A 27,170-nucleotide genomic window follows, 5' to 3' on the forward strand; every position below is an offset into this window, starting at 1 on the left:
CAGAAAGGCGGTGACCATAAGATGCCAGGCTCAATATACATATTTCTTGTTCCTTTCTACGAGTAGCCGGTAATCTACAACTGAATGACAGACACCGACACATCGTTGTTCTCGCCGTTCAAAACACCACCACCCGCAATCATAATCTGCCCGGCCTCAGGCATTGCCATAACGAAGCGAGTGTACTGGTTGGGGCTCGCCGTATCTCGGTACTCCCAGTTGCTCCCCGGGGCGCCCAGCTGGGTGTTCAGGAAAACTCCCTTGTAGTTGGAGCCGCTCACGACGATGGTGCCGTTGGAGTTCTCAGGGTAAGGTGTCCACGTTACAGTAGGCGAGCCCGTAGGATGAGTACCATCGCTGGTGTGAACAAGGTATTCCTTGGCGTCTATCCAGTTCAGTCTGAAAGGGGTGCGGTGAGCGGAGTCATCACGGTGAATAGGCTATGCGCGTACGGGTCATCAGAGAGCTTGTAGTACACCGCGAAGCCTCCTTCGGGGGCGCCATACCATTCGTACGTGTAGATGAACTGGCCATTCGGTAGTGCCGCGATAATGGGCATGCCAGGACGGTCGTCATAGACGTCGTAGGCAACATCGTCGACTACGTCGCCCCAATTGACCAGGTCAGACGAGACTTGGTGACTGTTGACAGTCAGTGGTGATGACGAGTTCCTTGAGGGCGTCTACTTACACAATCTTCTGCCCGTGCGCCGGATCCCTCTGGTCCGAGTAGTACACCACGAGTTGGTGGTTCCATGTGAGGAGGAACGGCTCCCATACCGGCGTCTCGCCTGATGAGACGCTCAGCCAAGCCATTCCGTTAAGACAAGCGGACGCACCATTGTTGGGCTTCGCCACACCCCCAGCCGCTATATGGCTCACAAACTCCCAAGTGTAGCCCTGATCGCGACTCGCGTACAACTCGATTTGCGTGTTGCTCAGATTCGTCGGGATCGCACTGCCGGAAAGGAGGATTGTGCCGGCCTAGGGAAGCCAGTCAGTAAACACATCAAGTGACCTTCCAAGTCTGTACCTCATAATCCCCGATATCCTCCCTCAACTCGTACAAGAACGGCTGGTACCGCAAACCCCAGCCCATGACTATGCGTCTCGTCAGCTTCTTACTGTTGGCAACATGACGAGCATTCGGCTCACCCTGATCTGTGACATTTGAGATATGCTCCCAAGTCTTCCCCAGGTCCGTCGACTTGTAGATGGGGAAGTACACCAGAGGATTGTTCTCGCCCTCGGGGCTGTAGTTCTCCCACGTCGCATAGATGGTCTGCTGGTCGGAGTGCAGCATGGTGCGTGCGTAGAGCGTACGCGGGACGATGTAGTCGGAGGGCGGGTCGAACACGACGAGATTGTCGAAGGGGTCGACGTGGGGCGCGCGTTTCTCTGCCGCTACATCGAACGCGGAGGGACGACCTCCCAGGACGGAGGGCGCGCCCAAGCACAGCGAAGCATGCAGCAAGAGGTAGGTTAGCACTGAGGACAGCATGGTCGGAGCTGAGGTCAGTGGAAGGTGCACCGCGCTACTTGACAACCCAAGGACCGCACCTTATATACAGCCCCCGAGCGGACCGACGCTTCACCGCGAACGCGCTCCGGGGAAGGAACACGAGGCCTGCGTCATCAGAAGCGTGAGCAGCTGCCAGGAACGACGACAAGGAGCGCGCGCTGCAGAGGTCAGGAGGATATGTTTGCAGCCGCGGAGTCGGGCGGAGTCCCCGGTACGGCGATCCTTGGCTATGAGCGCAGTGGAAGAGACTCGCCCTGGACGAACCTTTGCTCTCCGGCTACTTCAGTCCGGGAAGTCTTCCATTCCTCATGCGCTCACGGCCCGTCCCCCTGTCGATCCCAAAAGCCACACATACTTGACTTCCATTGCTTTACTTATGATACAACCGACAATCTCATTTATCCTATTCTTTATCTGGACAAGGACCTCAGAGGTTGCTGGTCGGGAACAGCGTGTTGTACATACGTCCTATGATCGTTCTCGCCGTCGCGCTCCCCTCCGAGCCGGAGTAGACGATCCGCCCCTGGCCGTCAGTGACGAACTCCGTGGGCAGTGGCGGCGAGGACGAGAGTGAAGGGAGGGACTCCGAAGACGGTGCAGAGACGCCTCCTGTCGACGGCCCGCCGGTAGAGGAAGTTACGGCTTCCAACGCGGGTATCGGGCTGTCCGGCCTACTCGAACCGATAGCGGGCTCGAGAACCGGCATATCATCGTCCTCGGAGTCGCTGTCACCAAGCCCGGCGAAGGGGATCGACGATGGCTTCGGCTCCGGCCCGGAAAAGACTACCCTCCCTTGTCCGTTTGTGGTGAACTCGGTCGGCAGCGGCGGGGACGAAGACGAAGATGTACGTGAGGATGACGGTCCACTGCTGGGCCCAGCACTGGTCGTCGTTGGGGCAGGAAGGTCGACAGGCTCCAGTGGCGGCATCTCGTCTTCAGACTCGCTGTCGGGAGTGCGACCGACGTCATGCGATGAGATGGGGCCTCGAAGAACGGTCGTAGCGAATCGCGACCCGGGGCCAAACAGAGCGGCAACAGCCTCCGCTGCTGCAGCATCTCGGGGGAGCTCTGGCGCGCCATCATCTCGAACTTGGCCCCACGGGGACGGGAATGGTACGGCGACAGAAGGCAGCTCGTATTCGGAGCCATCTGTAGAGTGCTCCTCATCGGTCTCCGCATCTGAGCCCTCGCCCTCAGACGCGCTGCTGTTTGAGACGCTCTGAAGCTCAGGCATGGAGTCGTTATCGCCGTCGTCGCCATCGTTCTCCACGGGATTACTTGTCGGCGCTGGTCGCGGTGTAGTTGCTTCGACGGGCCGGGGTGGTCTGTCTTGGGTTCTACGGCGCGCAGCATTGGTAACCTTATCGTAGGTGAGCTGATGGGTGAAGAGTGTACTTACGAAGCAAGCAGACTTACAAGCTCATGCATAAAGTCCCCGACCTCGACATCATACCCTTCGCCTGGTGCAGCTGCGACATTGAGATCCCACTCAGCAGCAGACAATGTGTTGGTAATCTCAAGAGGCAAGTTGTGAAGGGCTCCGCCGAACATAGCGTTGCCCAACCGTTGGACGCCGGCACGCAAAGCTTCGAGAGCCCTTGGCGCATTGTCGGCGAGCGAACCGATAGCGGGGTCTGAGAGGATGCCGTCGAGGATGTCCAAGGAGCTTGTTAGCAAGGTGCCATCCATGAATGCGGGGTGGCCGAACGCCATGCGAGGGTTAGAACGGTGAGGCCGATAGCCAGCAGGGAAGACGTAAGGTGTGCCGTCGTCGTTGAGATGCTGATAGAAGCAGTCTCTGCCGAAAGGACAATGGGGTTGACCACCTGGCCTCGACTTGGACTCCTGGAAGTGGCTATATCTGTGTCAGGATCGAGGTCAGCACATGAGTGGCAGCACGCACCGACAGGGCTTCTTCGCCATGCTCTCCTTGTACCCCTGGATGACCTTGTCCTTAGCGGGATCACCGTGCTTGATGAACACGGATGATGGCGTTATGAAGGCCGACTTCGCCCTGCACATTGGGCACTTCTTGTGGGCGCGGGACATTACGAGGTCCTCCGTTTTGCCGGTGGGGTCCCGCCACTGACGAAGGCATTCCAGACAGAAGACGTGACTGCAACCGCCTGACGAGTGATCAGAGTGTGAGACCGAGGACCATGTTCGCCACTCACCTAGCAGTCCGTACGTTGTGGGCTTCTCGAAGCAGATACTGCACGGATCGTCCTCCACCGCATCCTCCGTGGTCACCTGGCTGGACGAAGAGGCAGGCCTGACATGCTTGAACCAGCAACTGTCCCCGCGTCTGCAATAACCTGCTGGATGATCAGAATGCATCCTTCGCGTGGGATGGGAGACGCACCATTCGCATAGAAGCGGCATGTCTTCGCGGCATCGTAGGGTGTTATCGTCGGTGCCCCTTCCTGCCCTGGTTCTCCATGTAAGAATTTGCAGCGCGAGCCCGCGAAGCAACCGCGCGGCTCCTTATAGTAGGCGCACACGCCTCGGGGCTTGGACGTCTGCGGTCGGCTCGACATCCAGTGTCAGGTCTGATGACAAGCCGGAAGCAACAGCAAGCAGATACAAGCGCTGAGCAGTGAAGGCAGAAGTCAAGATGATGGTGGGAGTCAAGACACAGGTTGACCCGCTAACTGTGGCGCAGCCGGGCTTCCATCCCGCCATCGGCCCGCTCACCCTCACGGTCATCTCCTCGATCAAGTGATTCAAGACACACTAGACTCACCTTACGATGCTTTGCAATGAAGAGGACAATTGCTCTGACATGCTCGAAAATCACCTAGTGGGCAGAATTGGGCAAGGCTAGGCAGCCGGATAGCTTTTCAAACGATGGGGTTTGGTTCGCACCCACCAGCGTTGCATATCCTATGCTTGGGTATCGTAAATACTATGCGAGATATGTTGTCCGTGCCTACCGATAAATGAATGAGCGCGTAAACTACATTTAATGAAGAGAAATCAGAGTCAAATGAGAGCTTCGTGAGTGTGAGGAGGAGGAAGGACAAGAATATTTAAACAAGCCAAGCGCATAGTACAGCTAGAAGACGAAGACGGGAACATCGGAACGTCATTGCGTACGCTGCCGCACAGCGGTGTACCCGTTGGATGCCTGCAGTCCCCCGTGGCTCTGGTCCGACGACGGTGCGGGCGGTGGAGGTCGGGGCTGTACGTATGACGATGGCCGTGAAGACGGTGGTGCGCCGTGTGGTGCGACGCTCGGTAGCCTTGGTGAGGCGGGCCAGTCTTCTCGTTGGTGGTTGAACCCGTTCGGTGGAACCGATGGCGAGGACGGTGACGTGTAGGGAGAGTTGGCAGCCGAAGGCGGCATACGAGGAATCGGTTGCTGGCGTTCTATGGTCGGGGTGCTCATGCCGTTGTAGCGCGGTTGCATTCCGTTGGGAGGACTGCCGTACTGAGGGACAGCGGCGGGCGGCCTACCGGACTTGACCCTGACATAGTTGTCGCACTTCTTCAGGAACTCCTTGCTAGGCATCTCCATGTAAGGCGTGAAGTGTTCCTGGTCCCGGAGCATAGGCAAGAACTCCTCTGGTACTGCGAAGAAGTCGTCCTGGTTCTCGAGCAAGGTGGTGACCACCCGAATTGCCCCGAAGCTCTCGTCGCGCACAGGATCGCGGCCCCGAGAGTACAGGATGCTCGGGCAGATGACGGTAGCCAGATTGCCCAAGTCCATCTTGCTACCTGTCTCTTCGTCCATATGCGCGAAGGAGGCCACCCACTTCAAGAACACGAATAGCACCTCCAGCGTGTCGCGATGACTCTTGGGTAGGAGGAGGACGACCATGTGGAGTAATCGCCGACGTTCAGCCTCATTGGGTAAAGCTGCGACGAGCGTGAGCAGACAACGATGGTGACGAATTTAAAACATACACTGGGTAGCAATGAACAGGCGGTGCAACTTGAAGGTCATCAATGGCTCCGGCAGGTCTCGCAAGAACTTCTTCAGCAAAGCGGCAAGCTGGACCGCATTCTCCTGCGTCAAATCAACTGCAGAGGGATCACGGTCGATGGCTTCGGTCAGGTCGCGTAGCCTCTTGATATTGCCGTTCTTGCGGAATATACCCTCGATGGACAAATCTAGAATAAATTCAGCACCCTGTCATGACGACGATTCCTGATACTCACCCATTTGCCTCATGGCAGATATGACATCGTCCACGAAGCTGGGCACGCGCATCGCGGCTCTCGTTGCACCAAGGAGCGAGTCGACACCTTCCCGTTCGACGAGAAGCTCAAGAGGTACACCGAATACGCCTGCAATAGGTTATCGATATGTATCCACAAAATCTAGTACATCTCACAAACCTTTCTTCTTGATGTTCTTCTTATCTCCCTTGAACAACTTGTTCCAAAAGTTGCTCTTCTTCACCTCCACCAGCTCCAGAATTTCGTCCATATCGAACTGATCCCGTAGAGGTGACCGACTTAGCGCTAGTACAGCTGCATGCTTGATGATCGCTAGCTCCAATGGGCTGAGCTCCGCGATGTAGGGTATGGCGTTCTCCCGCGGTAATGACCGCCGCTCGTTGTGAGCTTGCGCGGCCTGCACGATCTGTGGAATATCCGCAAGCGTGATAGAGTCGTCGACGGGTAGGCGGGGCTGAGGGTCGTCCATTCCAGCCGCGGGCGAGCTGGGCATGCTCTCGTCCACGATCTTGACTTCCGTGTTGGCACGAGCAAACGATGGTCTCAATATCTGACCGCCGCTGTCGCCGGGCAGAGGACCAAGCTGAGGTCGTGACATCTGCGGCGATGGCGTCTGGTGAGGAGGCGTACGCTGCTGCAGATGCGCAGGCATCGGCGGCTGCGAGGGATCGGGCGACCGATGCGTGTAACCTGCATCGTGTGGATGCACCGACCTTCCAGTAGGGCTTTCGACGATCGTTGACCGTTTAGGGAGCCGTGCGGTCGCCGATAGCTTGCGGTCCAAGTGAGCCGACTTCATTGTGACCATGTCGTTAGAGTTTCGGTAGGGGTTTGGTGTGTCACTCGTTGATGGCGTGTCTGAGCGACGGTGAGCACTAGACTGAAGACATCGGGTAGGAAATTACCTGGAGATAGCGGTACGACGCCAGCCTTCCGCAACAAGAGGTACAGTCGCCGAAGTGCGACGTTTAACAGGAAAGCGTATTGCTCCAGTCGCTGAACCGCCTGGAAGCCTCCTCGACAACCTTCGTGAGCATGCTCCGAGCATAGTATGCGTGTCGGTACCAAGCCAAACGATGAAGTCTCCTTCATCGACTGCACCTCGTACACGAACATGCCCACATTCGCGGGAGGTCGCCGTGCCGTGCTCAGCTTCACCGGGGCCTTGTTGTCCACGGTACTGTCCTTCGAGTCTTCTCCCTGCGCTGAGGGCAACTGCTTCTGCTCCTTCTGAACAGGAACAGCTGCGACCTTTCCGCACGCCGCACATTGGATGCAGTGCGAGTGCCATCGCTGATAGGTGCCAAGGCGAACGCAGTCCTCCTCCACCGTCAGCCCACACCTGACGCACAAGTCGCTCGGTGGATTCGCGGACGGCATGCGCGAGGTTTGCGCATTGTATGTTGGGCTGAAGGGAGACTCGCCCGCGTTCTCCGGTGCCAAACTGCGGAAGCCGTATGTTACACCCTGCGTGCCGAAATTGCCGTTCGGGCTGGTGGCAACTACTTCGCCGTTGTGGCCCTTGATAAGACGTCGGGCGGAGGGGTTGGCTCCCTGTACTGCGAGGAGGTGCAGCTTATCGAGGAAGGACGACATAGCATCTGGCACGCTCTGATCGCGCTCCAGCCTGAGGGCACCAGTGAGAGCAATGCGAATGAGGATCTTGAGGTAGTGTGCAAGACCCGTGACAAGAGCGAGGAGGTCCTGCGTCATGCCCATGCGGCGCTGACCGGTCTCTTGCGTATGCGAAAGCAGCGTGAAGAGCTCGACCGTCTTCCGGCATAGCATGCGCGCTTCTCGAACATGGGACATGCCTGCATTATCGATAAGAACAGCAATCTATCAACAAAACCATAGAATGCGACGCACTCTTCATGCCCAACTGCGCAAAGTTCCATTCGAGGTCATCTATCGTCGCAAACAGAACCTCCACATGCAGGATAAACTTCTCTGCCATGCGAATGGCATCGAGGTATTGCCCGTTGCTGACTTGGCGTAGCATGTCCGAAATGCAGGCAGCACTTGATTCTTCGAAGGCCGACAGGACACTGTTCGGGCACGTGAGGACGCTGCAACCTCGGGGGACACGCGCCACTTACGTCCAAATGCGGTACACCTGCTGTTCCATTCGCGCCTGCTTTTCCTTGAGTGACGCAGGGGTCTCGCGAGCCTCCTCCTCCAGATAAGCAGGTTGCTCAGCCTGGCCTTCTTCTGTGCTGTTCGGTCGCCGAGATACGACCTTGACATTCCAGAACTATACGATGGTTAATTGTGGCTGCCTAGTATGCGCGATCGGCAATGCGGACCTTGTTGATCATGTAGCACTCTGGGTGCCAGCATTCGTCCTTCATGTTCCGGTTGATCTCGACGAATTGTTTGAGGATTGCGCTGTTACAGCCAACGCACTTGGTGGCGAAACGCGTCGAGTAGTGGAAGTGACAGTAAACGTCGTTGTCATGCTCGTAATACGAGTCTTGCGGTCCGAAGAGGGTAGGGCATAGCGAGCATGTGAAGTGCTCAACATGGAACTTCTTGTCTGATCGTAGTTAGTACATAGCAGGAATAGCATAGCAGGAGACGCACTGCATGCTGTTATATAGCTCCCGCGCAAAGCCATTCCGCACTTCGCGCAGATGAGATTGAGCCGCCTGAAGTAATCGCGCTCGCAAAGAGGGCTCTGCTTCCCATCGGGCCCTTCTATGGGGAAGAACTTCGATGCGACGACATCCCCGCAATCCTGCGACTGGTTGGCGAGTGATCTAGATAATGACTGGCAATCGACGCACCATGCACTTGAAGCAATTCAGATGGAACACGGTCCCCAGCGCACGCACGAACGGTCCCTGCATAGGCTTCCCACATGCCGAGCAAGATCTAAGAAGTCGTTGAGTACGCGCTGGGTGAGAGATGCCGAGCACTTACGTCGACGCGAGCGAGCTCGAAGCGACGGAGGACGGTGCGGTGGGAGGGGGCTTCATGCTGCTACTTCCATCGCCAGTGTCCTGCTCCGACGACGAGCGAGAGCGCTCTGATGAGAGGGACGTGCGACTGGTCGCCGCGCTCTGCTCCTCGGCGCTTTGGTTGGAGCCGCCCGTCTGTTGCCGTCGCTTCGTCGGCGAAGATGGTCGGGTGCCGTCGTTGGAGGGCGCCGGCGTCGTGTTGGAGGGAATGGATAGTGGAGATGAGGAGGTCGTGTGGTTGAGATCTTCGCTACGCGCGTGCTTCTCCATTGGCACAGTGCGATCTGGCTGGCTCTGGCTGTCGCCCATCGTCTGCGCCCTCGTTGGCACCTGGGACCGTTCCGGCAATCGACCTGCAGAGCCTGCCGGGGGAGCTGAGTAGGGGCCGGGCTGTTGCGCCGCATACGGCTGCTGCTGGCCGGGTCGTTGCTGGTATGCCCGCGACGGGTCCGGCACATCACTGGGGGCGCCATTGAGAGATTGCTGGCTAGACGACCAAGACGCCATCCCCCGCGCCGGGTCCTGTTCTCTGCTCATGTTGCGAATATCTTCACGCCGGATTTTCCGGAATCTCCTGTGGCCAGCGCGGGAGCGATCAGCTTTCAGGAGTAGATGGGCGACGAGGAGAAGGTGGAATTCCGGGCGGACGTGACACCGTCACGCGTGACTGTTGCTAGACCTTCAAGCAGCTTGGAAGCAGCAACTCATGCTTGTCGGCGACCACTCTCGACATTCATGTGCTCAGTGTGTACACCTTCTATGGAACAGGGCGAGGGCCTTAATACTATCGTAAGAGTGTACGAATATCCTTGTTCAGCCTAGATCTGGTCACACCCTTCTCGCCCAAGTCCTCGGACTCGCTCCAGGGACGTCAACAAACCACCCACAGGACTGCCCTGGCCTTACGCATAGTGTCGCCACGTAACCACCACAGGGCACAAAACCCGTATTGGTGCGGAAGTTTTCTCATTTTCATGTATATTTACGTCGCCGCACAGTCCACGCATGCACAGATGTACAGGTACCCGGCCAAACGGGGGCAATGGATTCTGGTGTACAAGCCAAAGTACAATATACGCGTCCCAAGATAGGTACTATCCGTCAATCAACCCATGGTCACATCGGCGCTCTGTCTCCCTGAGGAGGAGATGAGGCCGGCACTCGTTTTTGCGTCGAGGAAGAGTTCGCCCATCTCGCCAATGTCGTCCAGCTCGATGGTATCGCGCCCAGCGAGCTTCGCCAAGATGGACGCCGGTGTCAGCAGTTGGAGCGCATATCTGTGAGGGAGTTGAGCACAAGTGCACGCAACGTCAGTTGCGAGCTCACCTCAATGAGGCCTGTTCGCCTGAGGTCGCCAGCTTCTCCGTGACCTTTTCGCCGAGTTTCAAGCCTTCGACGGTAGCACGTAGCTCGATGACTCTCATGATTTGAGGAATGGTGTACTGCTCCGTGCGCACGATCATACATCTGTCCAAAAGGTCCACCGGGATGCCATGAGGTGATACGATGTCGTCCGTTCCTCTGACGGTGGAGTTACCCCGATTTGTGGCAAGGATGACCGTCGGCGCCATCGAGTCCTCCAGCAACGCGTTGAGGAAGGTGAAGCACTCAATATCAAGCATGTGGACCTAGGGCGCCATCAGTGAACTACCGAAGAACGAGTGAGAGGCAGACATGCCTCATCAATGAACACCACGCCCGGTATCACCTCCGCCACGCCCTGATCCACGTACCCCTTCACCACCTTGTTGACCTCCTTCCTCAACTTCTCCGTCACCTCTGTCCTGCCGCTCTTCACCAGGCTGCCCATCACACTCATGATGTCCTGCCCACCCTGCGGGCGTGCATTCGCCGCGTCCAAGTCGCCTAGCGTCACATCCTGCACCAGCTCCTTCTTTTTGTGCACGTCACCCTTTGGGAGAGGGACATACGTCTCTGACTCGAGATCGTATGAAGACGCGTAAGCGTCCGAGCGGCCCACACGCTGAGGGGAGCGTCAGCCACACATCCCCCGCGTACCGCACACCTTACCTTGACCGCGCCAGTGTTTGCCTCAATGTAAATGACGTCCCCCACAACAATCTTCTCCTTCAGGATCGCTTCGTAGATGCTAGGATCGAGTCGCAACTGCTTCGTGCCCTTCACCGTCTTGAGACCGACGGTGACGTGCGAGACCGTCTTCCCGTAGCCACTCAGCGGGTTCTCGCTCTCCGTCGGCGTCAGCTCGGTCACTTCTCCTTCATACACCTCCTTCGTCTCCTTGATCCTCAATCCTATGCTCACCGATCAATGACTGCTATACGCGCGGAGAATATGTCGACGCACCTATTGCCCTCCGAAACACCTCTGCGAGCACTTCTGTTTTCTTCACCTCCGTGCTGTACACCTCGGACCCCACCATCGGGCAGAATGGCACCTTCGCGCCCAGTTCGTGCGACACAGCCAACGCGAGCGCCGTCTTTCCTGTCCCCGGCGCACCAACGAGCAACAGAGCGCGCCCAGAGAACTTGCGCGACTTGATCAGGTCTACGATGACGCCGCACGCCTTTCAGCCAGGTCGGATGCTCGATTCAGGGAGGGGGGAGGGGCAAACATACCTCGCGCGCGCGCGTTTGGCCGACGAAGCCTGAGCTATCGGTCTGGCTGTAGCCTTCGGCATTGAGACCAAGGCCCTTGATGTGGGAATGGGGAGCAATGCGAGAGGAGCGACCAGTAGCTGGGGGTACTGGGGCGTTTGAGCCAGATGCAGAGGCCATAGTGTACTACTTAGGGATTGGGAAGGACGCGTCAGCCTTGGGGTTGTAGAATCGTAGAACCGTGGCTTATCAGTCCCTTCGTGAGTATGCGTCTCCCGGTACGGGACACGTCTTTTGGGGACCGAAGGCGGCGCGCAGATGGTGGTACAGTGAGAAGTTCGCAAGCGGGGAAGTTCACGCCAGGCGCGAAATGTCACGTGTGAATCGATCGCAATTCAACGCGTCCTTTGCGAAATTCGAGACGAGTTGGAAGAATACGAAAAGGTCGTCGAGAGAGGAAACATGTACACTCGGTTACAGTACGTGGATAGTGCTGGGCACAGCTCAATCAAGTGTGTCGCTGTTCAATCGACAATCTTGAGGATCAAGCAACTTCACTCTTCAGACGCAATTGGGGCGTTCATGATCCCGATGGACCCAGCAGGCAGTCTCATGAGCAGGTCGTCAAGTGATGCATACAGTGCCATAGGTGCATACGGGGAGTTTTTGTATGTCGTACATGGGATGAAAAGCGGGTAGAAAAACCGAGCACTCTCCAGAGTCCTCTACTTGAGAGGGATGAAACGGGAAGCTAGATGCGATCTTAGCAATTTCCTCGAGCGATAGATGTCGAGGATACTCACAGTGCGTGGCACCGATACCGGGACGACCGTGCTTGACGGGGCGGTACGAGATGGAGAACTCGGCGAGGTAGTGACCGACCATCTCAGGCTTGATCTCGACAGAGTTAAAGACCTGGGGAGGATGATTAGGGGCAAGCAACAAAGTAGATATGTCGGGAGTGCATACCTTGCCGTTGTAGATGCCAATGACACTGCCAATCATCTCCGGGACGACGATCATGTCGCGCAAGTGAGTCTTGACGACAGCAGGCTTCTCATTGGGGGGCGCCTCCTTCTTCGCCTTGCGAAGCTTCTTGATGAGACCCATGGGGCGGCGCTTCAGACCGCGCTGGAACCGCCTGCGCGCGCGAGCGTGGACGAGCTGAAGGGATTGCGATCAGCCACTCGTTCGATCATTTCCCTGTAACGGAACGTACGTCGACGAGCTAAGGATCAAAGTCAGCATCTTGTGAGGTTATGATCTGGCACGCTACGCACCTCCTCATTGCTCAAGTCCAGGAGCTTGTCAAGCTCAACCCCGCGGTACGAGAAGGTGCGGAAGGTTCTCTTCTTCTTGAGCTCGGCCGCAACGGCGGGGTCGGTAACGTCAGCCTACGCGGAACGTCAGCACGGCAATCTTGCAGCGGTCCACATCGACGCTTACCATGGTGTCTTGTCGTCGTTGATTATCGAGGCGAGCTGGATTTCTCCCGGGCCTGAGAGCGTGAGAATACACTACCCGAAACGGACACAAAGCGGTGGCTTAGATCACGTGCGGCTGTACAGTTTCCCGACTCGATCTGACTTGCGCGCAGTCAGTGTGAGCTCCCCATCATCGACGGTCAGAACCCACAGGTCGTCCCTCGCGGATTAAAACGTGCGTGTCGCGTCGAGAGTGTGCACAACATCCCCCGCTGACCCGCTCCCCAGTGATTTGTGGCTAACCGCTAAATAAACAATCAAAAGTGCGCTCGAGAAGTTCGCGAGCACTTGGGCGGAAACTGATCGGGACGCGTCTCTGCAGATGCGTTACATCGCCGCGTACCTCCTCCTCCAGATCGGTGGCAACAGCTCCCCCTCGGCTGCCGACATCTCCAAGCTCCTCGGCACCGTTGGTGTTGAGGTCGATGACTCGCGCGTCGAGTCGTTGATCAGCGAGTTGTCTGGCAAGGACATCAACGAGGTGCGTAATCAGATCGCTCGAACTTGGCGTGTACTGACTCCTTGATAGCTCATCGCTGAGGGTACCTCCAAGCTGGGCTCTGTCCCGTCTGGCGGTGCTGCCGCTGCGCCCTCTGGTGGCGCCGGTGGTGCTGCTCCTGCGGCTGCTGCCGAGGAAAAGAAGGAGGAGAAGGAGGAGGAGAAGGCGAGTACACATTCTATCCCAAGTGGCACCTTTCTGACCATCAATGCAGGAGGAGTCCGACGACGACATGGGCTTCGGTCTGTTCGACTGATTTATCGTGTATCATATTGTTGTCATGTATCGCTATGCATTCAACGACGCAGACCCATGCCATCCAGTGTGTGATGCCAAGATACATTTTAATCCCCCACTGAGTCCATCGTTGGGTCGCAACTGCTACACGAGGCAGATGCATGTTTGACGTCGCCAGCAGAGAGTCAAGATGCTCGAGGGTTACGCTGGCAAGAGCATGTCTCCTTCCTTAAGTGCGGGGTTGTTGCCCATGAGAGTAACTCAGTAAGTCTCCACGAGCTATACGTCCCTCAAAGTGGTGATCGCGGTCGACCGCGATAACCCGGTCGCAGTCGCAATCGCATGCGTCCACAGGCTTTTCGTGAACGCCGATATGAACAGCGCCGCTGCGCTGGCCTCCCACGTTTCATCCTGCGTTGCAATGTTCAGCGACATGTAATGTACAGTATGCTGTAGGGGCTAGATCAGGACGAGGAGGAAAAAATAATTCGGAGCTGCTTACTTGTAAAGCGAGACTTTCTTTCTGGCTCTGAGAATACAGAGCTTTTCATCTTACATGTGGCCTAGGCCATCCTTGCATTCTGGCGGACCAGACTAGCCCGTCAGTACTTCAGTATTGGAACTGGCCTCGCTTCGTGCATGATTAGTTGAGCTCGCTGATTATAGCCATGTTGTTCTGGCGGGAATGCATACGCACTGGCATTCTTTCCGCCTCAAGTATGCATTTGCTAGCTGCGCGTCGACTGAGAAACCGGTGTAGGAAACATGCGAAACGCAGGCGGCATTGCACATCTTTCATCAGTGCGATTCGAACTGGCTTACCGTCGGCAATTGCCGTGGCGCGCCTTGGGTTTATGACCATTCGTCGTATGGACTGGATTCGCACATGTCGATCGTGTACACGAGCCTAGCGACGCCAGTTCACGAGGTTGAACATGCACCTTGATCGAGTCGAATTGTACTCAAGCGCCGGCGCTACAACCTTCAATCCCAAAAGACAGTACGGAAAGGGTGCAGCTTCGCGCCTGCGACATGCTGTCAGAAATCGTGGTATCCGTAGGAGACTATAATCCCACCGATCTTCGTTGTCAGCAAGTCTCTGATCTCCAAGTCGGCAATCGTCTCTTGTAGATGCAACTCGACTGCGGGATTCCAAAAATCCTGCGTCCGTACCATATCACGATACTCTCCGCAGGGGATCGACACATAGCGACCTTGGTCAGTCGCTATGAAGTATGTCCATTTCCTGGGAACGGCGGGGTTCGCAACGACCGAACAATCCAGGTCCGGAAAATGGAGGAAGAGATCGTCCATAAGTTCTAGCATCACGGGTCGATCTTCCATGCTGGCGGGCGTGGTGGTTGGCACGCCTTTTGCAAGACGGTCGGAAGCTAGCCTCGTCGTGAGAGCGAATAAATTCTCTGGCTCAATGGGATATCCTCCACGAACGAGGATGCTGACGGATGCGGACTCCTCATGATGTTGCCCATCAGGTTCAGGCTGGGCAGAAGTGTCCTGGTCCTGATGATCTTCCATGATCTATTGACTGTGTACAGTCGGATGTCACTGCAAGGGCTGCCCAGGCTACGCACGGTGGACTCGACTTCGAACCTGTTCAGAATCGAAGAAAACTCGTACACGTGTCATCAACGTGTTTGCATAGGGCTGCGCGGCAAACGCGTCTGCGGCTCAGTCAAGCAAATGCTTTTTTCTTCTGCGCGGACTAGACAAGATTTACGTAAAGTGCTCTGAAGCTGTAGTCGAGCCTGCTGCTGGCCAGTGAACAGGCATAATTGCGTGTACCCGCATGGGGAGACATCGCAGTGCCAACGCTTCAATCCCAGAAAACAGTACGGAAAGGATGCAACCTCGCGCCTGAGGTATGGTGTGAGCACAAGTGGCAAGGGTGGGAGATAGCAATTGCACCAATCTTCTGCAATAGGTCTCTGACCTCTGCGTCAGCAATCGTCTCCTGTAGTCGGAGCTTGGGCTCGGGATTCCAGAAGTCTTGCCTCCGTACCATGTCACGATACTCCGCTAAAGGGACGTCCACGTAACGACCCTGATCAGTGGCAATAAAGTATGTCCACTTCTTGGGGTCGGCGGGGTTGCCGATGGCAGAGCACTCCAGATCCGGGAAATAGCGAAGGAGATCGTCCATGAGCTTGAGCATTATGGGCGGATCGTCCTTGCTGGAGGGTACAATGGTCGGCACGCCTTTGGCAATCCAATCCGAGGCTAGCTTCTTCGTAAAAGCGAACAGCTCCTCGCGCTCAATCGGGTACCCTCCACGAACGAGAAAGTTCACGGCGTCAAATTCCTCGTATTGTGGCTCATGGGGGTCAGGCTCGGCAGGACTGTCCTGGTCTTGATGACTGTCCATGATCTAGAAAATGACTGTCAGAGGTCACGGCAGAAAGGCCCAGGTTACATACGGTGAACTCGACCTTAGGCCCTTCGAAGTGAACTGAGTTCGAAGTTAGGGAAAACTTGCACACGTGTCAGCAGCGTGTTCTGAGAAGCTCGACAACCACACCCTAGACACACAACGTCTTGAGTTCGCACCTTTGGTTGTAGAGTCAAGCGTGAGCTGTGGATTATGATGGAGGGATCGCCAGTGGCGGAAAGCGGACGCAGCCTGATTCTACTTACCTCAAACTGGTTGCAGTTAAGCGCGTATTGTTTTTACCATGCCGAACCAAAAGGCGTTTATGACGTTCAACATCGCAAGCTGTCGTAGCGCATACTAGCATGATTTTGCAGTTCGCATGGAGGTGTACATGCTGATCTACGCCTTGCCTCCCTTCTTCTTCCTCTCTTTGCGCTTACGCCCAATGATCGAGCCAAGAGGATTGGGCGCCTTACCACCCTCTTTCATCTTTGCACTGTCTTTTCCACCTTCTGAGCCTGTGTCAGCGAGTCGCGCCTTTTTGCGGGGCGCATCGTCGTCGCCATTTGTCGAGGATCGTTTTGCCTTGACCTTGGAATCGACGTATTTCTTGTCGCCCGTCGATTCTCTCCGGTCGCGCTTGCCGCTGCTGCCTTGCTTGGTCCTGCTGGGCCTCTCGTCTTCGTCATCGGTTCTACGACGTTTTGACGGGCGCTCCGCGTCTTCAGAATCCTTCTTATGACCCCGTTTGCCCTCAGCGCCGTCCTTCCCGCCGCCGGACACCTATCGATGATTGAGCACCCGCCCATCGACATACGAGAGCCAACTCACCTTCTCCTGCCTCCGCTTCACCACCTGAACGTTCTCGATCGAGAATTCGACGATCAGCGTCCCCCTTGCCTTCTGCGCCGCGGCGCCCGTCTTCAGCTCGTCCTCCAGGCGTTTCAGCCGCGTCTCGTCCTTCTCCCCCGCGGGCTTCTTGCGCTCTTTCTCCGCGAGGTCCTTCACCTCGTCGAGCCACCACTCGCGCCAGAGCGGAGCGAGCCCGCCGTTGTTGTTCGCCCAGCGTAGGACGCGGAGGGCGTCCGCGTGCGTGGACATCTCGATGAAGCCGTAGCCTTTAGAGCGCGCGCGGCCGGTGACGGCGTCGACGCGCTCGGCCTGGCGGATAACCTTGGTCTGCTTGACGCGCTGGGGGCGTCCGGTGAATTTGCCGCGCTTCTTTGGAGGGGCGTCCTTGGCGTGTGCGTCAGCGGAGGTTTTAAGGGCGGCTGCGTCAGCTTCTTCGTCCCGCTCCTCGAGCTCGTCAGCGGTGAGCGCTTCCCGCTGCCCGGCCTTGACCTCGTCCTCGAACGTGCGCACAGCGTGCATGGCGAGGCGCTTGAGCATGCGCTCCGTGGCGAACAAAGGCAGCTGCCGCACGCTCAGCCGCGTGCGTGAGATGTACAGCGAGGGGTTGCTCTGCAGCAGCTTGCGCCGCGCGTTGTACGAGTTCGTGCGCCGCTCAAGGTCTGCGGGGGCGAGGCTCGCCGCCGCGGGCATGCTGGGCAGGATGACACCCTCGCGAAGGAGGTATGCGTGCCGCTTGTCGGCCTTCTCGCGGCGCTTCAGGCCGTCCTCGCGCAGCTTGTCTGCGGTGCTGCGCGTCACGGCGCGCACGACATCGAGCGTGCGGCCGTGGAGGACGAGGCTTTGGGCGAGGGAGGAGGATGGGTCCGGTGTGAGGAGCGAGGGAAGCGTGAATGGGTTGGGCTTGGGGAGGGTGATGGGGAGTGCCTGGGTTTCGGCGCGGAGGGTGTCGGATTGGAGGATGACCTTGTCGGCGTCCTCTTTGTTCCAGTAGCAGGCGAAGCCGGTACCGCGACCGCGACCGGTCTCGGGGTCCTTGGTGATGCGGGCATAGCGGAGGGGGCCGAAGGCGCGGAACCTGGGAAGGATGTTAGCTAGAGTACGAGGAGAGAGAGAGAGAAGATGGATCCTCACAGAGTTCGTAGCTCGTCCTCCGTCGCATCGTATGGTACGTTGCGGATGAATAATGTCGTCCCAACATCAGTGTCAGGGAGCGTCGGCTTGACGGGCGCCTCTTCGTCCTCGTCGCGCTCGGCGTCACTGCCATCGTCCTCCGACGCGCTCGCATTGTCGTCGTCGTGCACGCCGACATGGGAATCGCTGCTTTCGCCGTCAGAGTCCGAGTCATCCGAGACGTCAGAGTCTGAATCTGAGCCGGACGCGCTGGATTCGCCAGCTTCCTCCAGCTTCGCTTTCTCTTCCTCCCACCGGTCCTTGCTAAGCGCCCAGTCGACTGCGATGATGCGCTCGCGCTTCTTCAAGGACGTAGACTTGGCATCTTCGTCCTCTTCATCACTATCCTCCTCATCCTTCTCCTCCTCGACCTCTTCCTCGTCAGCCTCAGCGTCCTCGCCATCAACCGGCTTGCCCTTCGCCAACGCCCGATTCTGCTTCTCCAGTCTGATTTCCTTCTTCCGCTTCTGCTTCCTCTCCGCCAGCTCGCGCGCGATACCGGCTGCAACCTTCATGCCGTTACACCCCGCCAGCGCGCGCTCGGCGTCCTTCTTGCTCATCATCCAGACGAAGGCGAAGCCCTTCTTGCCCGAGGTGCGCCTGCCGTCTGCGTCCTCACCGGTGGTGGGAGCGGAGGCCGAGGGGATGGTGATGGAGTAGATCGGCCCATAGGGAAGGAAGATCGCGCGCAGGTCCTGCTCGGTGATGTCGAAGGGGAGGTTGCGGACGATGAGGCGGCTGGCGTGGGAGGGGGCGGTGGATGTGGAGGCACTGGGTTTGTCCTTTGCATCGCTGGTCGCAGTCTTGGCCTTCACAGGCTTGGAGAGCAGAGATTCCAGCCGCTTTTTGAGGGTAACGGAGAGGAGGGCGCCCTTGAAGACATGCGCGTGGAGCTTGGTGACCGCGTTCGTGGCAGCGGCGGGGGTTTTGAAGATCGCTTCGGCTAAGTAGGAGGAGATGGGCGGTAAGAGGACTGATTTGTGCGACGGTCAAAAGAAGTACGCACCCGTCGACTTGTCCTCAGCGCCGCCAACACTGGCAGGCCATTGGACGCTCTCCGCGCCGTCGTACTTGCGCACTTTCTTCCATAGGGTCTTCTGATCGATGCCTGAGGGGAGGCCAGAGATGACTATAGTGCGGATGGCATTGGGGTCGTGAGAGATAGGCGCGCGGGGGGCTTTGGGGGTATGCGGCGCCTTGGGCTTGACCGTTGCGGGCTTGCTGTCGTCTTTCTCGCGAGGAACATGCTGAGAGCAAGCATGAGTAGATGGTAGTAGTATGGGTTGCTAGACGCGCACCTTCTTCGTGTCTGCCCATTCTACACGTAGTGCACGACCGTTCAGCTTGATCCCCTCCGCCGCGATCTTGTCATACGCCCCCTGCGCGTCCTCCTTGATCGCAAAAGACACATAGCCGACACCCTTGGAGACACCGGTCCCTTGCTGCGTCACAACGAATGCGGACCGCACGGGCGCGATGTCGGAGAAGAGCGTCTGCAGGTCCGTCGAGGTTGCCGCGTAAGGGAGGTTCGAGACGAAGAGCGTGCTGCTGTGCTTGTCGGTGCATTGTTTACTGGAATCTGTACCATCTCCCGCGCCCTCCTCCTCAGTCTTGACGGTGCTCTCGCGCTCCTTGCGCTTGCCCAGGGTCGTCGGCGCCATGATGGATAGTGCGCGATCGACGAAAAATCGGCCGGGAATCAAAGGTGGCCGGCATATTCGGACCGGTGCGCCCCATGGGGGTACAATAAACATGGGCGCTTAACGATCAGGACGGACTTGTTCCCGACCATCATCATGTCGTCCCGCTCGACTTTTCAGACGACGGCGAGGATGAATATGATGTCCTGTGCGGAGTGCAAGCGGTCGAAGATAAAATGTGACCGGTACGAAAGTTTGCTGTGGTCAGAGTGACTAAGACCGATGATAATCTAGCAACGTTCCGTGCCAGTCGTGTGTAAGGTGAGTAGATAGACTGCTGGTGTTTCGGGACATGGTGCTCATCTATACTCGTAGGAGAGGATGCGCGAATGTTTGTCCCAATGGTATACTGATTCTACGCCTTTTCATCCCCTTGCTCATGTGAAACGCACAGGGACGATGGCCGCTACCAAAGCCAACAAGTACTCCTTTCGATACATGCATCCCTCCCCATCTCTCATCTCCGAACTAGGACTCTCAAGGCGCAAACGGAAAAGTTCTCAGCACGCGTCAAATGCCTAGAAGAGCGCGTCAAGGAACTCGAGGGTGCTCTCCTCGAAGCCGTCGGCAGCCCCGATCATCCCCTGCTCCAGGATCAAGCCTCCTCGGAAAAGGACATTAACGAGGTCTCTGAGGGCATCGGCGCACTCATTGTCAGTGAGGATGGCCGAACACGATATCAGGGCGAGGGCGCAGCGAGCGAGGTGCGTATGCGGATTGTTTGAGATCGAAGGGCAAGGCTGACAGTGTGCATTTCTTATCCCCCCTCAGTACCTCCTCGACATGATCATACGACAAGAGGGCGGGGACCAGCCAGATCCATCTGAACTATGTCTCCCCTCGGAGATCGTCGCCCTTGTCAACGCATTCCCCTTCGGTGTGAAGAAGACGAGGCTTACTAAGGCTATCTTTGCGCCATACATCCCCACGCGCGAGCGCACGCTGCAGCTCACGGACTTGTACTTCAAGCACTTGGGATGGCTGTGAGTGCGCGTGTAGCTGCTTGTAGTTTGTCTCGTTGACTGAACATGTTACTGACCCCCCATTCCCCCAGCTACGAACCCATCACCCGCCAGGACCTCATGTCGAGCATCATTGACCCGCTGTACCCGCACACGGGCAACGTCGCGAACCCGCTTGGCAGCGACACTGTCAACGTCGACGCCGTCTCCTCCCATCGGCTCTCCGTTCTCTTCTTCATGCTCTGCTGCGGGCTGCTGCACGAGCCCGATGAGCCGTCCGCCTCTCCTGCCTCAAACCATTCCAATGGCGCGAACGGTTCACCGAACACGGCTACTGGCTGGAATGTGCAGCCAGCGCACTCCTCACCGCCGACGCACCCGACTGCCACAGCGCAGGAGAGCAAGTTTCTGTCTGCGCAGTATCAGGCTCTGGGGCGCGCGGCGCTGGCGCTGGAGCCGGTGTTGTGGGATGTGTCGTGCGCGACGGTGCAGGCGCTGTTCTTGCTCATTATCCTGTTGGATGCGAATGATAGGAAGAGTAACGAGGAGCGGTGGATGCTGGTGGGCGTGTGTGCGCGCGCCGTGCCGGTGTTGGGATTGCGTGAGTGTCAAAGCGACCTTGCGAGAGTCAATATGCTGATTGTCTACGAATGCAGAGCGCGATGGCGGCTCGTGGGGCTTTGACAATGAAGAGGTCGAGCGAAGGCGGAGGTTGTTCTGGGAGTTGTATATCCTGGATGGGTGCACGGTAAGTTGCCACAATCAGGCCGTGAGCTGGATAAGATAGAGTGGACTGATGAAACTCCAGAGCATCACCAATGGTCGGCCACCATCGCTCATGCTGCAGCAGACAGACACGCGCTTCCCAGTTGAGTATGGCCCAGATGAGTGGGATAAGATGACATGTACGTTCCCCTTTCCCAACTGCCCCTTTCCCTTCACGCCCCTCCCTCTTCCTGCAGACCCTCTTTACACCCTCGAACATCCAATGTACACTAACACATACACACCCCAGTCCACGACTGGATGCAGCGCTTCGCCTCCTGCTGCCTCAACTCCGTCGTCCGCTACGCATTCTGCACGCGCGGGACGACGTACAAGACGCTGCTCGAGCTCGATCGGAAGATTCGGACGTTCCCCGTGCCGAAGGCGCTGAGGCCGCCGGAGCCGGCGATGGGGAGTGCGGGGGCCGCGAGTGTGGGGAGCAGTGCTAGTGGGTCGAGCAGTCGCAGTGGGGTGAGCAGTGGCAGTGGGATGAGCAGTGGTAGTGGCGCGAGCGGCTCGAGTCTAAATGGGCCAGGTAACGGTGCGAACGGCGCCGCGGACGGGAATGAGGGTTGGTCGCCGGACCCCTGCATCGCGATGCAGCAGATGGCGATTCTGAACGAGAAGGAAGCGAGTGAGTGGTCATTTCGCCTTCGATCATCGTTCAAAAGGGTGACTGATACTCGCCATCCTCGTAGATCTCCTGTACCTCCACCGCCGACACTTCGGGAAGCCCTTCGTGCAGCCCGACGGCGCGCATATACCCGTTTCCTCCACCGAGCAGGTGATGGCGAGCCCGTTCGCGCCATCTTTCCTCGCTACGTACCGCAGCGCGACGCGCCTCGTGCGCGGGATGCGCAGTGTGCATGCGGTGCATCCTGAGATGACGGAGAGGCAGTGGCACTTTTGGACGAGTGTGTTCTCGGCGTGTGTGAGTGGTGGTTTTGCTCTGGGTCTCAGAAAGAGGGACACTGATAGTGTACATATAGCTCGTGCTGGGTGCGACGTGTATACACGGCGGGGATACCCCGTTTACGAAGGAGGCGTTGCAAGAACTCGAAGAGGCCGTTGAGTTCTTTGAGCGCGGGTCGAGGCGGTGTCGACATGCGGGAACGATGGTATATTCGTCTCTTCACTGCTCTTTCACAATGCTCACTTTCACGCAGCCCTCTCTGGAACGTCTTTTGCGGCAGTCCCGCGCCTGCGCGAAGGGCGACCTCCCACCAGGCGGCGAATGCATCACCGGCACGGACCGCGAGATCTGCCTCCTCGCCTGTCCGCAGAAGTGGTTCCTGAAGAAGGCAGCCACTGCCCAGACGGTCTCCGCCGATGCCATAAGAGCACAACAGGCCGCTGCTGCCGCTAGCGCCGCCGCCGCCTCGAGCGGGGACCGCCCGGTCCCGGACGTCGGCGCCTGGGGCGACAGGTGGGCGCTGTACCCGCCTATGGGAGGCGATGTGGACGGTGTTGGATTAGGATGGGCGAGGGATTTGGTCGGCGGGCAGATTCCGCTCACTAATCCAGATCAGCCACCGGCGGCGAGTGGGCAGCCATCCACGACGAGCGGGCAGACGCCGCTCGCCAACGGTCAGCCATCGCTCGCCGACGGGCAATCACAGCTACCGAACGCGAACGCCCTGCGCAGCGGGTTCGACGCCATGTTCGGGTACGGGCAGCAGGGGTACTCCGCGTCGCCCGACTACACGCCCTTCGGCATGGTGGGCATGGCGGTCCCCGGTGCTGGCGCGGGCGGCGACGGGGACATCACGATGGGTTTCAGTGGTTTTGGCTTCGATGGGGGGATGGGGCTGGGGATGGGCGTGGGGATGGGGAAGGGCGAGGAGGCAAGCTTGGGCGGGACGGGTTTGAGCACGCTCAACACAGGCGGCGCGATGGAGGCGGACCCGGCGATGGATGCGCTGCTGAGGCAGATGGCGGGGGACGCGGGCGCGCGGACGGAGGCGATGTCGTGGGATGCGCTGATGAAGGATCTGGGCATGGATGGGACAAGGTGAGGGGTTGGGTAGTTGGTTTGGGTGCGGACATGGATCGTAGATCTGCAGTTTGTGTACACTTAGTAGGGTGGATGGAAATCTCGAAGTTAACTTGTATATCACGATATTTTATGCGTACAGGCCTTTCAAAGTATATAGTGCCAAAGCATGAGTGCCGTACCCCTTCCAGACATTGATTCGGAGCTTCGCGACCTACGCGAAGTCGAAGATCTTGTGATAGTCTCTCGAAATCTGACTCAGCGCAGGGGTTGAATGAGGTGGTAAGCCACGCAAGCGCGCCGCCAGCGATTGAGAATTCAGCGCTCAGCGCGCAGCATTAAGGGAAAATGCCCGCGATGTCGGAGGTCCGGTATCATCGCAGCGAGGACGAGGTGTCCTGAGAGTGAATCCAGTGTAGCTGCAGCATAGTCAGCCATAACTACAGATAGAAAAGGCCAGAGAAAGAGAAGTCGTCGCCCGAAACGGACACAAAGCCCAGAGCGATGTGTGCCACGTGCGCGGATCCGGACCACCGGGAGCGTGTTCCGAAGGCGCCGATCCCTACGCGCCACCTCCTTATAACCACCATCACCGGCGCTTGTTCTCTGAATCACGACTCCTCTGGCCATGCAAGCATCGAAACGGGCTCCGATCTCCTGCCAGGAATGCCGTCGCTCGAAAACGAAGTGCACAAAGTACGTGAAAGACATCGCCTGGGAGTATGGAGGCTTACCCAGAGTACAGAGTCTTTCCCTGCGAAGCATGCATCAAGTACGTAGAGAGATCTGGAAGAGGGGGCGTTTTCTGACGGTGGGAACAGGCGAGGACTGCAGGACATATGTCCGGAAGGTATGCTGCTTCCTCGGAGGGGGAACGAGTGACTGACGCGGTCGTACAGGCAGGGTCTCAACCGAACGGACTGAAGTCAGCCAGTGAGTAACAGGACCAGGCTTGATTATACATCCCTGACAAATCCTGCTTGGCTTCTGAATAGGACTCTGCGCGGCGATGTGCGCAAGCTGACATCAGAGGCCGCTTCCTTGCGAGTACGCGTTCGCGAACTCGAGCGAGCACTCGGCGACGCAGGCGTAGCTCTGCCGCTTACGTCAGATAATACCTTTGGGCGAACAGACGAGTGCTGGTGGGTTGCCAATGCTGTAGGATCGCTCGAGATAGCCGATGACGAGGAGCCAAACATCGCGGTAAGCCTTCGCAGTTGCGGACTTCCTCGTTACTAATCGTATGGCACTCCCGTTAAGCACGTTGAGACGAAAGTTGGAAAGACGGTCTCTCCTGGGCGCGATCCTCTTATATCGCTGTCGTTTTGGGACGCCTCTCTACCGCGGCATATCACGCAGCTGGTCAATGCGTTCCCGTTTGGTCCTTTGGGGCCCCGACCGTCTGCGGAGATATTCAGGCAGTACATGCCTACGCTCGAGGAAGCTCTGTCGCTCACTAGAGCATACTACGACGAGTCTGCGCTCTTGTACGTTCACCAATTCCTCTCCTTTCCCTGCCTTCACCTTCCCTCACCCCCACCAGTTTCAACCCCCTATGCGAACTCGTCTTCATGCAAGAGATCCTCGAGCCCGTGTACCTCTGCTCGAGCGCACCCGACCCGACACGCATACACCCGCACCGGCTCGCCGCATTTTTCATGATCATCGCCATGGGCGCGTACTACCGCAAGGAGGACCCGATCAAGCTGCAGCGGCTCTTCGTGTACCGGGCTCTGGGGCGGGCATCGTTCTGTCTGGAGGGCGTGTTCAATGGGAGCAGCGCGGCGACGGTGCAGGCGCTGCTGCTGCTGATTGCGAGCCTGGCGTCGATGCTGATCATTCTGGACGAGGAACATAAGGACGAGACGACGCTGATGCTGGGGATCTGCACGCGGCTGGCGATTACGGTAGGTGGGGTCTGTTTGGTCCGGAGGCGTTGACTGATACCCTTGTGCAGAGCGGACTCCGTACGTGGACAGGCGTGGCTGAGATACGCTGTGCTGACAAGGAGTCAAGATCGGGATGCTGACCCGGCGCAGTTCTCGCCAGAGGAGCACCAGCGCCGACGGTGGGCGTACTGGGAGTTGTGCAACTATGAGAATATCAACGTGGGTTTTCTGTCGATCTGGCCAACTCGCGGCTGACTGCGTCCGTCTACTGCAGAGCCTGGTCATCGGCGTCCAGCCGACTCTGTGGAAGCAGTGGTCGGACACGTCGCTTCCGGATGACCTCGAGCCCTTCCTGACGGAGGACGGCGAGGTCGAGATGGGCTGTGAGCCATGCGGATGCCCTCTGCGTACGTCCCCGCTGACGATCGCCCAGTCCACGCCTGGAAGCACCGGTTCACGCGCGACTGCGACTCGCTGGCGCTGCACTTCATGTTCAGCAAGGTGCGCGATGTCGCACCGCGAAGAGCTCGGGATGTGTGCTGAGCCGTGCGCGTATAGGACCTGCCGCCGTACACGGAGCTGCAGCGCGCGGCGAAGTTTGTGGAGAACTTCCCGATCCCGTCGCACCTCCAGTTCCCGTACGGCGAGCTCGACCGGATAACGGAGCCGGTGCTGCCGGACGATCTGTCTATGCCGACGGACGAGCGCTTGGCGCAGGATATCGTGTGGGTGCAGGCGCAGCACGCGAGTGGTGCGTTCTTACTTTTTGCGCGCGCGACGGTATCGTGCTGACGACCTCGCGCAGTCTGCGGCTACATCCACCGGCGCTACTTCATTGAAGCCTTGCGCGACGACACGGAGGATGTCCTTGACCACGAGTACGCCGAGAGCGTGCGCGGGATTTACGACAGCGCGCGGCGGACGATATACTCCATCGCCTGCATCCTGCACTTCCACGACGAGCTGGGGCATAAGCGGTGGAAGTACTACGCGAATTGGTTTTTTGGGGCGGTGGTGAGTGAAGTTCCAGTTCATGATGTGAGGAAGTGAAGGGTAGGGTAGGGTGCTGAGAGGGGTTGACAGACTGGTATGGCGATGATCGTGCTGGAGAAGCCGCGGACGTCGCTGGTGCCGGATTTGGCGAGGTGGCTGGAGTATGCGATTCCGGTGTTCGTGCGCGCGACGGCGAGGTCGCCGTATCGGTTTTTGGATACCATCGCGGTAAGTACATCCATCGGGAGCTCTGGCACGCGATGTCGAATGCTGACCCTCATCCAGATCGTCCTCAGCCGCTTACTGGGGCAGGTCCGCCGCCGCGTGCAAGAGCCGGACGCTCCCAGACGATCGCGGAATCGCCACGGGGCCAAGGGCGCGCGCACCAAGTCGACCAACGGCCGGGGCAAGAAGGCGAACCTGGGCGCGACCGTGACGGCGGCGATCGGCGGGCGCCCGCACCGCAAGATCGTCCCGCGCCAGCCGACGTACGGCTGCCTCGGGGACGAGGTCGCGCAGCTGTACGCGGGGCGCGAGCTCGAGCGCGAGCTGGAGATCGCGCGGGGCGTGGCGGACCCGGAGGCGCGGGCGGCGGAGGAGATCCTGCCGCAGCCGGCGCCGCTGACGGCGGTGTCGCCCTCGGCGGCGGTGGGCTCGTGGATGGGGACCGTGGCGGCGGGGCTGCATGAGATGTCGGCGTCGAACGGGTCGAGCGAGATCGTGCTGGACGATAGTATGCTGGATATGCTGGTGGATGCGATGGGGGATGGGGAGAATGGGGCTGCGGGCCAGGGTGGGGATGCGTTCTCGCAACCAAATGCGTTTGGGACGTATACGTCCGGGACGCATTGGTTGGAGCAGCTGATACCGTAGATATAGGCGTCGAGTCGGATGAGTGACTTCTGCATCCGATTCCCCCCTGTATATGTTCGGGAACGCAAGTGTATCACTATCACCACTACGAGAAAGACTGCATTACAGGATATAACCTGTGATCC

General features: G+C 58.2%; 11 protein-coding genes across 11 annotated transcripts; 3 read left to right on the forward strand and 8 right to left on the reverse strand.

Annotated features, from left to right (window-relative positions):
- Window positions 1–74: 74 nt before the first annotated feature.
- On the reverse strand, window positions 75–1,500 carry SCHCODRAFT_02495926 (glycoside hydrolase family 93 protein; the record flags this gene model as incomplete). Its single annotated transcript, XM_050343032.1, has 6 exons — window positions 75–357; window positions 453–641; window positions 691–790; window positions 839–983; window positions 1,033–1,100; window positions 1,155–1,500. 6 exons carry the CDS (start codon window positions 1,498–1,500, stop codon window positions 75–77), a joined length of 1,131 nt encoding a protein of 376 aa, XP_050200950.1.
- Window positions 1,501–1,858: 358 nt separating this feature from the next.
- On the reverse strand, window positions 1,859–4,157 carry SCHCODRAFT_02571553 (uncharacterized protein). The gene is made up of 5 exons (XM_003033120.2): window positions 3,884–4,157; window positions 3,696–3,836; window positions 3,425–3,647; window positions 2,938–3,376; window positions 1,859–2,881 (listed from the first exon to the last, which is right to left on the reverse strand). Exons 1-5 carry the CDS (start codon window positions 4,056–4,058, stop codon window positions 1,949–1,951), a joined length of 1,911 nt encoding a protein of 636 aa, XP_003033166.1. The 5' UTR covers window positions 4,059–4,157; the 3' UTR covers window positions 1,859–1,948.
- Window positions 4,158–4,606: 449 nt separating this feature from the next.
- Window positions 4,607–8,552, reverse strand: SCHCODRAFT_02497647 (RhoGAP-domain-containing protein; the record flags this gene model as incomplete). The annotated part of the gene is made up of 12 exons (XM_050343063.1): window positions 4,607–5,379; window positions 5,428–5,634; window positions 5,683–5,811; window positions 5,863–6,561; window positions 6,609–6,888; window positions 6,940–7,122; window positions 7,207–7,517; window positions 7,573–7,751; window positions 7,803–7,957; window positions 8,010–8,239; window positions 8,287–8,440; window positions 8,490–8,552. The coding sequence occupies 12 exons, from the start codon at window positions 8,550–8,552 to the stop codon at window positions 4,607–4,609; spliced, it is 3,363 nt and encodes a 1,120-aa protein (XP_050200951.1).
- A 1,030-nt stretch (window positions 8,553–9,582) lies between these two features.
- On the reverse strand, window positions 9,583–11,575 carry SCHCODRAFT_02617779 (TIP49-domain-containing protein). Its single transcript, XM_003033122.2, has 6 exons — window positions 11,261–11,575; window positions 10,989–11,208; window positions 10,695–10,936; window positions 10,342–10,647; window positions 9,990–10,291; window positions 9,583–9,940 (listed from the first exon to the last, which is right to left on the reverse strand). The coding sequence occupies exons 1-6, from the start codon at window positions 11,417–11,419 to the stop codon at window positions 9,769–9,771; spliced, it is 1,401 nt and encodes a 466-aa protein (XP_003033168.1). The 5' UTR covers window positions 11,420–11,575; the 3' UTR covers window positions 9,583–9,768.
- Window positions 11,576–11,799: 224 nt separating this feature from the next.
- On the reverse strand, window positions 11,800–12,705 carry SCHCODRAFT_02617781 (40S ribosomal protein S15). The gene is made up of 6 exons (XM_050344832.1): window positions 12,686–12,705; window positions 12,520–12,633; window positions 12,459–12,467; window positions 12,209–12,403; window positions 12,043–12,154; window positions 11,800–11,990 (listed from the first exon to the last, which is right to left on the reverse strand). The coding sequence occupies exons 1-6, from the start codon at window positions 12,686–12,688 to the stop codon at window positions 11,965–11,967; spliced, it is 459 nt and encodes a 152-aa protein (XP_050200952.1). The 5' UTR covers window positions 12,689–12,705; the 3' UTR covers window positions 11,800–11,964.
- Window positions 12,706–12,956: 251 nt separating this feature from the next.
- On the forward strand, window positions 12,957–13,596 carry SCHCODRAFT_02617786 (60S acidic ribosomal protein P2). The gene is made up of 4 exons (XM_003032501.2): window positions 12,957–12,986; window positions 13,046–13,204; window positions 13,253–13,387; window positions 13,437–13,596. The coding sequence occupies exons 2-4, from the start codon at window positions 13,046–13,048 to the stop codon at window positions 13,476–13,478; spliced, it is 336 nt and encodes a 111-aa protein (XP_003032547.1). The 5' UTR covers window positions 12,957–12,986; the 3' UTR covers window positions 13,479–13,596.
- A 698-nt stretch (window positions 13,597–14,294) lies between these two features.
- On the reverse strand, window positions 14,295–15,076 carry SCHCODRAFT_02571568 (uncharacterized protein). The gene is made up of 3 exons (XM_050343843.1): window positions 15,052–15,076; window positions 14,536–14,998; window positions 14,295–14,484 (listed from the first exon to the last, which is right to left on the reverse strand). Exons 2-3 carry the CDS (start codon window positions 14,993–14,995, stop codon window positions 14,444–14,446), a joined length of 501 nt encoding a protein of 166 aa, XP_050200953.1. The 5' UTR covers window positions 14,996–14,998; window positions 15,052–15,076; the 3' UTR covers window positions 14,295–14,443.
- Window positions 15,077–15,146: 70 nt separating this feature from the next.
- On the reverse strand, window positions 15,147–15,883 carry SCHCODRAFT_02617789 (uncharacterized protein). Its single transcript, XM_050344833.1, has 2 exons — window positions 15,386–15,883; window positions 15,147–15,334 (listed from the first exon to the last, which is right to left on the reverse strand). The coding sequence occupies exons 1-2, from the start codon at window positions 15,840–15,842 to the stop codon at window positions 15,294–15,296; spliced, it is 498 nt and encodes a 165-aa protein (XP_050200954.1). The 5' UTR covers window positions 15,843–15,883; the 3' UTR covers window positions 15,147–15,293.
- Window positions 15,884–16,163: 280 nt separating this feature from the next.
- SCHCODRAFT_02617792 (uncharacterized protein) lies at window positions 16,164–19,535 on the reverse strand. The gene is made up of 5 exons (XM_050344834.1): window positions 19,169–19,535; window positions 18,877–19,117; window positions 17,832–18,813; window positions 16,680–17,775; window positions 16,164–16,631 (listed from the first exon to the last, which is right to left on the reverse strand). Exons 1-5 carry the CDS (start codon window positions 19,529–19,531, stop codon window positions 16,248–16,250), a joined length of 3,066 nt encoding a protein of 1,021 aa, XP_050200955.1. The 5' UTR covers window positions 19,532–19,535; the 3' UTR covers window positions 16,164–16,247.
- Window positions 19,536–19,659: 124 nt separating this feature from the next.
- On the forward strand, window positions 19,660–23,482 carry SCHCODRAFT_02617794 (uncharacterized protein). Its single transcript, XM_003032502.3, has 13 exons — window positions 19,660–19,755; window positions 19,805–19,831; window positions 19,886–19,914; window positions 19,965–19,992; window positions 20,043–20,274; window positions 20,342–20,553; window positions 20,625–21,133; window positions 21,189–21,280; window positions 21,341–21,437; window positions 21,548–21,931; window positions 21,996–22,228; window positions 22,287–22,415; window positions 22,464–23,482. The coding sequence occupies exons 4-13, from the start codon at window positions 19,970–19,972 to the stop codon at window positions 23,310–23,312; spliced, it is 2,760 nt and encodes a 919-aa protein (XP_003032548.2). The 5' UTR covers window positions 19,660–19,755; window positions 19,805–19,831; window positions 19,886–19,914; window positions 19,965–19,969; the 3' UTR covers window positions 23,313–23,482.
- A 474-nt stretch (window positions 23,483–23,956) lies between these two features.
- On the forward strand, window positions 23,957–27,045 carry SCHCODRAFT_02497479 (uncharacterized protein; the record flags this gene model as incomplete). The annotated part of the gene is made up of 14 exons (XM_050343060.1): window positions 23,957–23,986; window positions 24,036–24,062; window positions 24,112–24,140; window positions 24,194–24,223; window positions 24,286–24,493; window positions 24,551–24,777; window positions 24,834–25,210; window positions 25,307–25,398; window positions 25,454–25,562; window positions 25,613–25,680; window positions 25,738–25,930; window positions 25,985–26,193; window positions 26,263–26,400; window positions 26,458–27,045. The coding sequence occupies 14 exons, from the start codon at window positions 23,957–23,959 to the stop codon at window positions 27,043–27,045; spliced, it is 2,325 nt and encodes a 774-aa protein (XP_050200956.1).
- Window positions 27,046–27,170: the final 125 nt, after the last annotated feature.

The sequence above is a fragment of the Schizophyllum commune genome (genome assembly GCF_000143185.2).
Source record: "Schizophyllum commune H4-8 unplaced genomic scaffold SCHCOscaffold_4, whole genome shotgun sequence".
Classification (NCBI taxonomy): Eukaryota; Fungi; Basidiomycota; class Agaricomycetes; order Agaricales; family Schizophyllaceae; genus Schizophyllum; species Schizophyllum commune.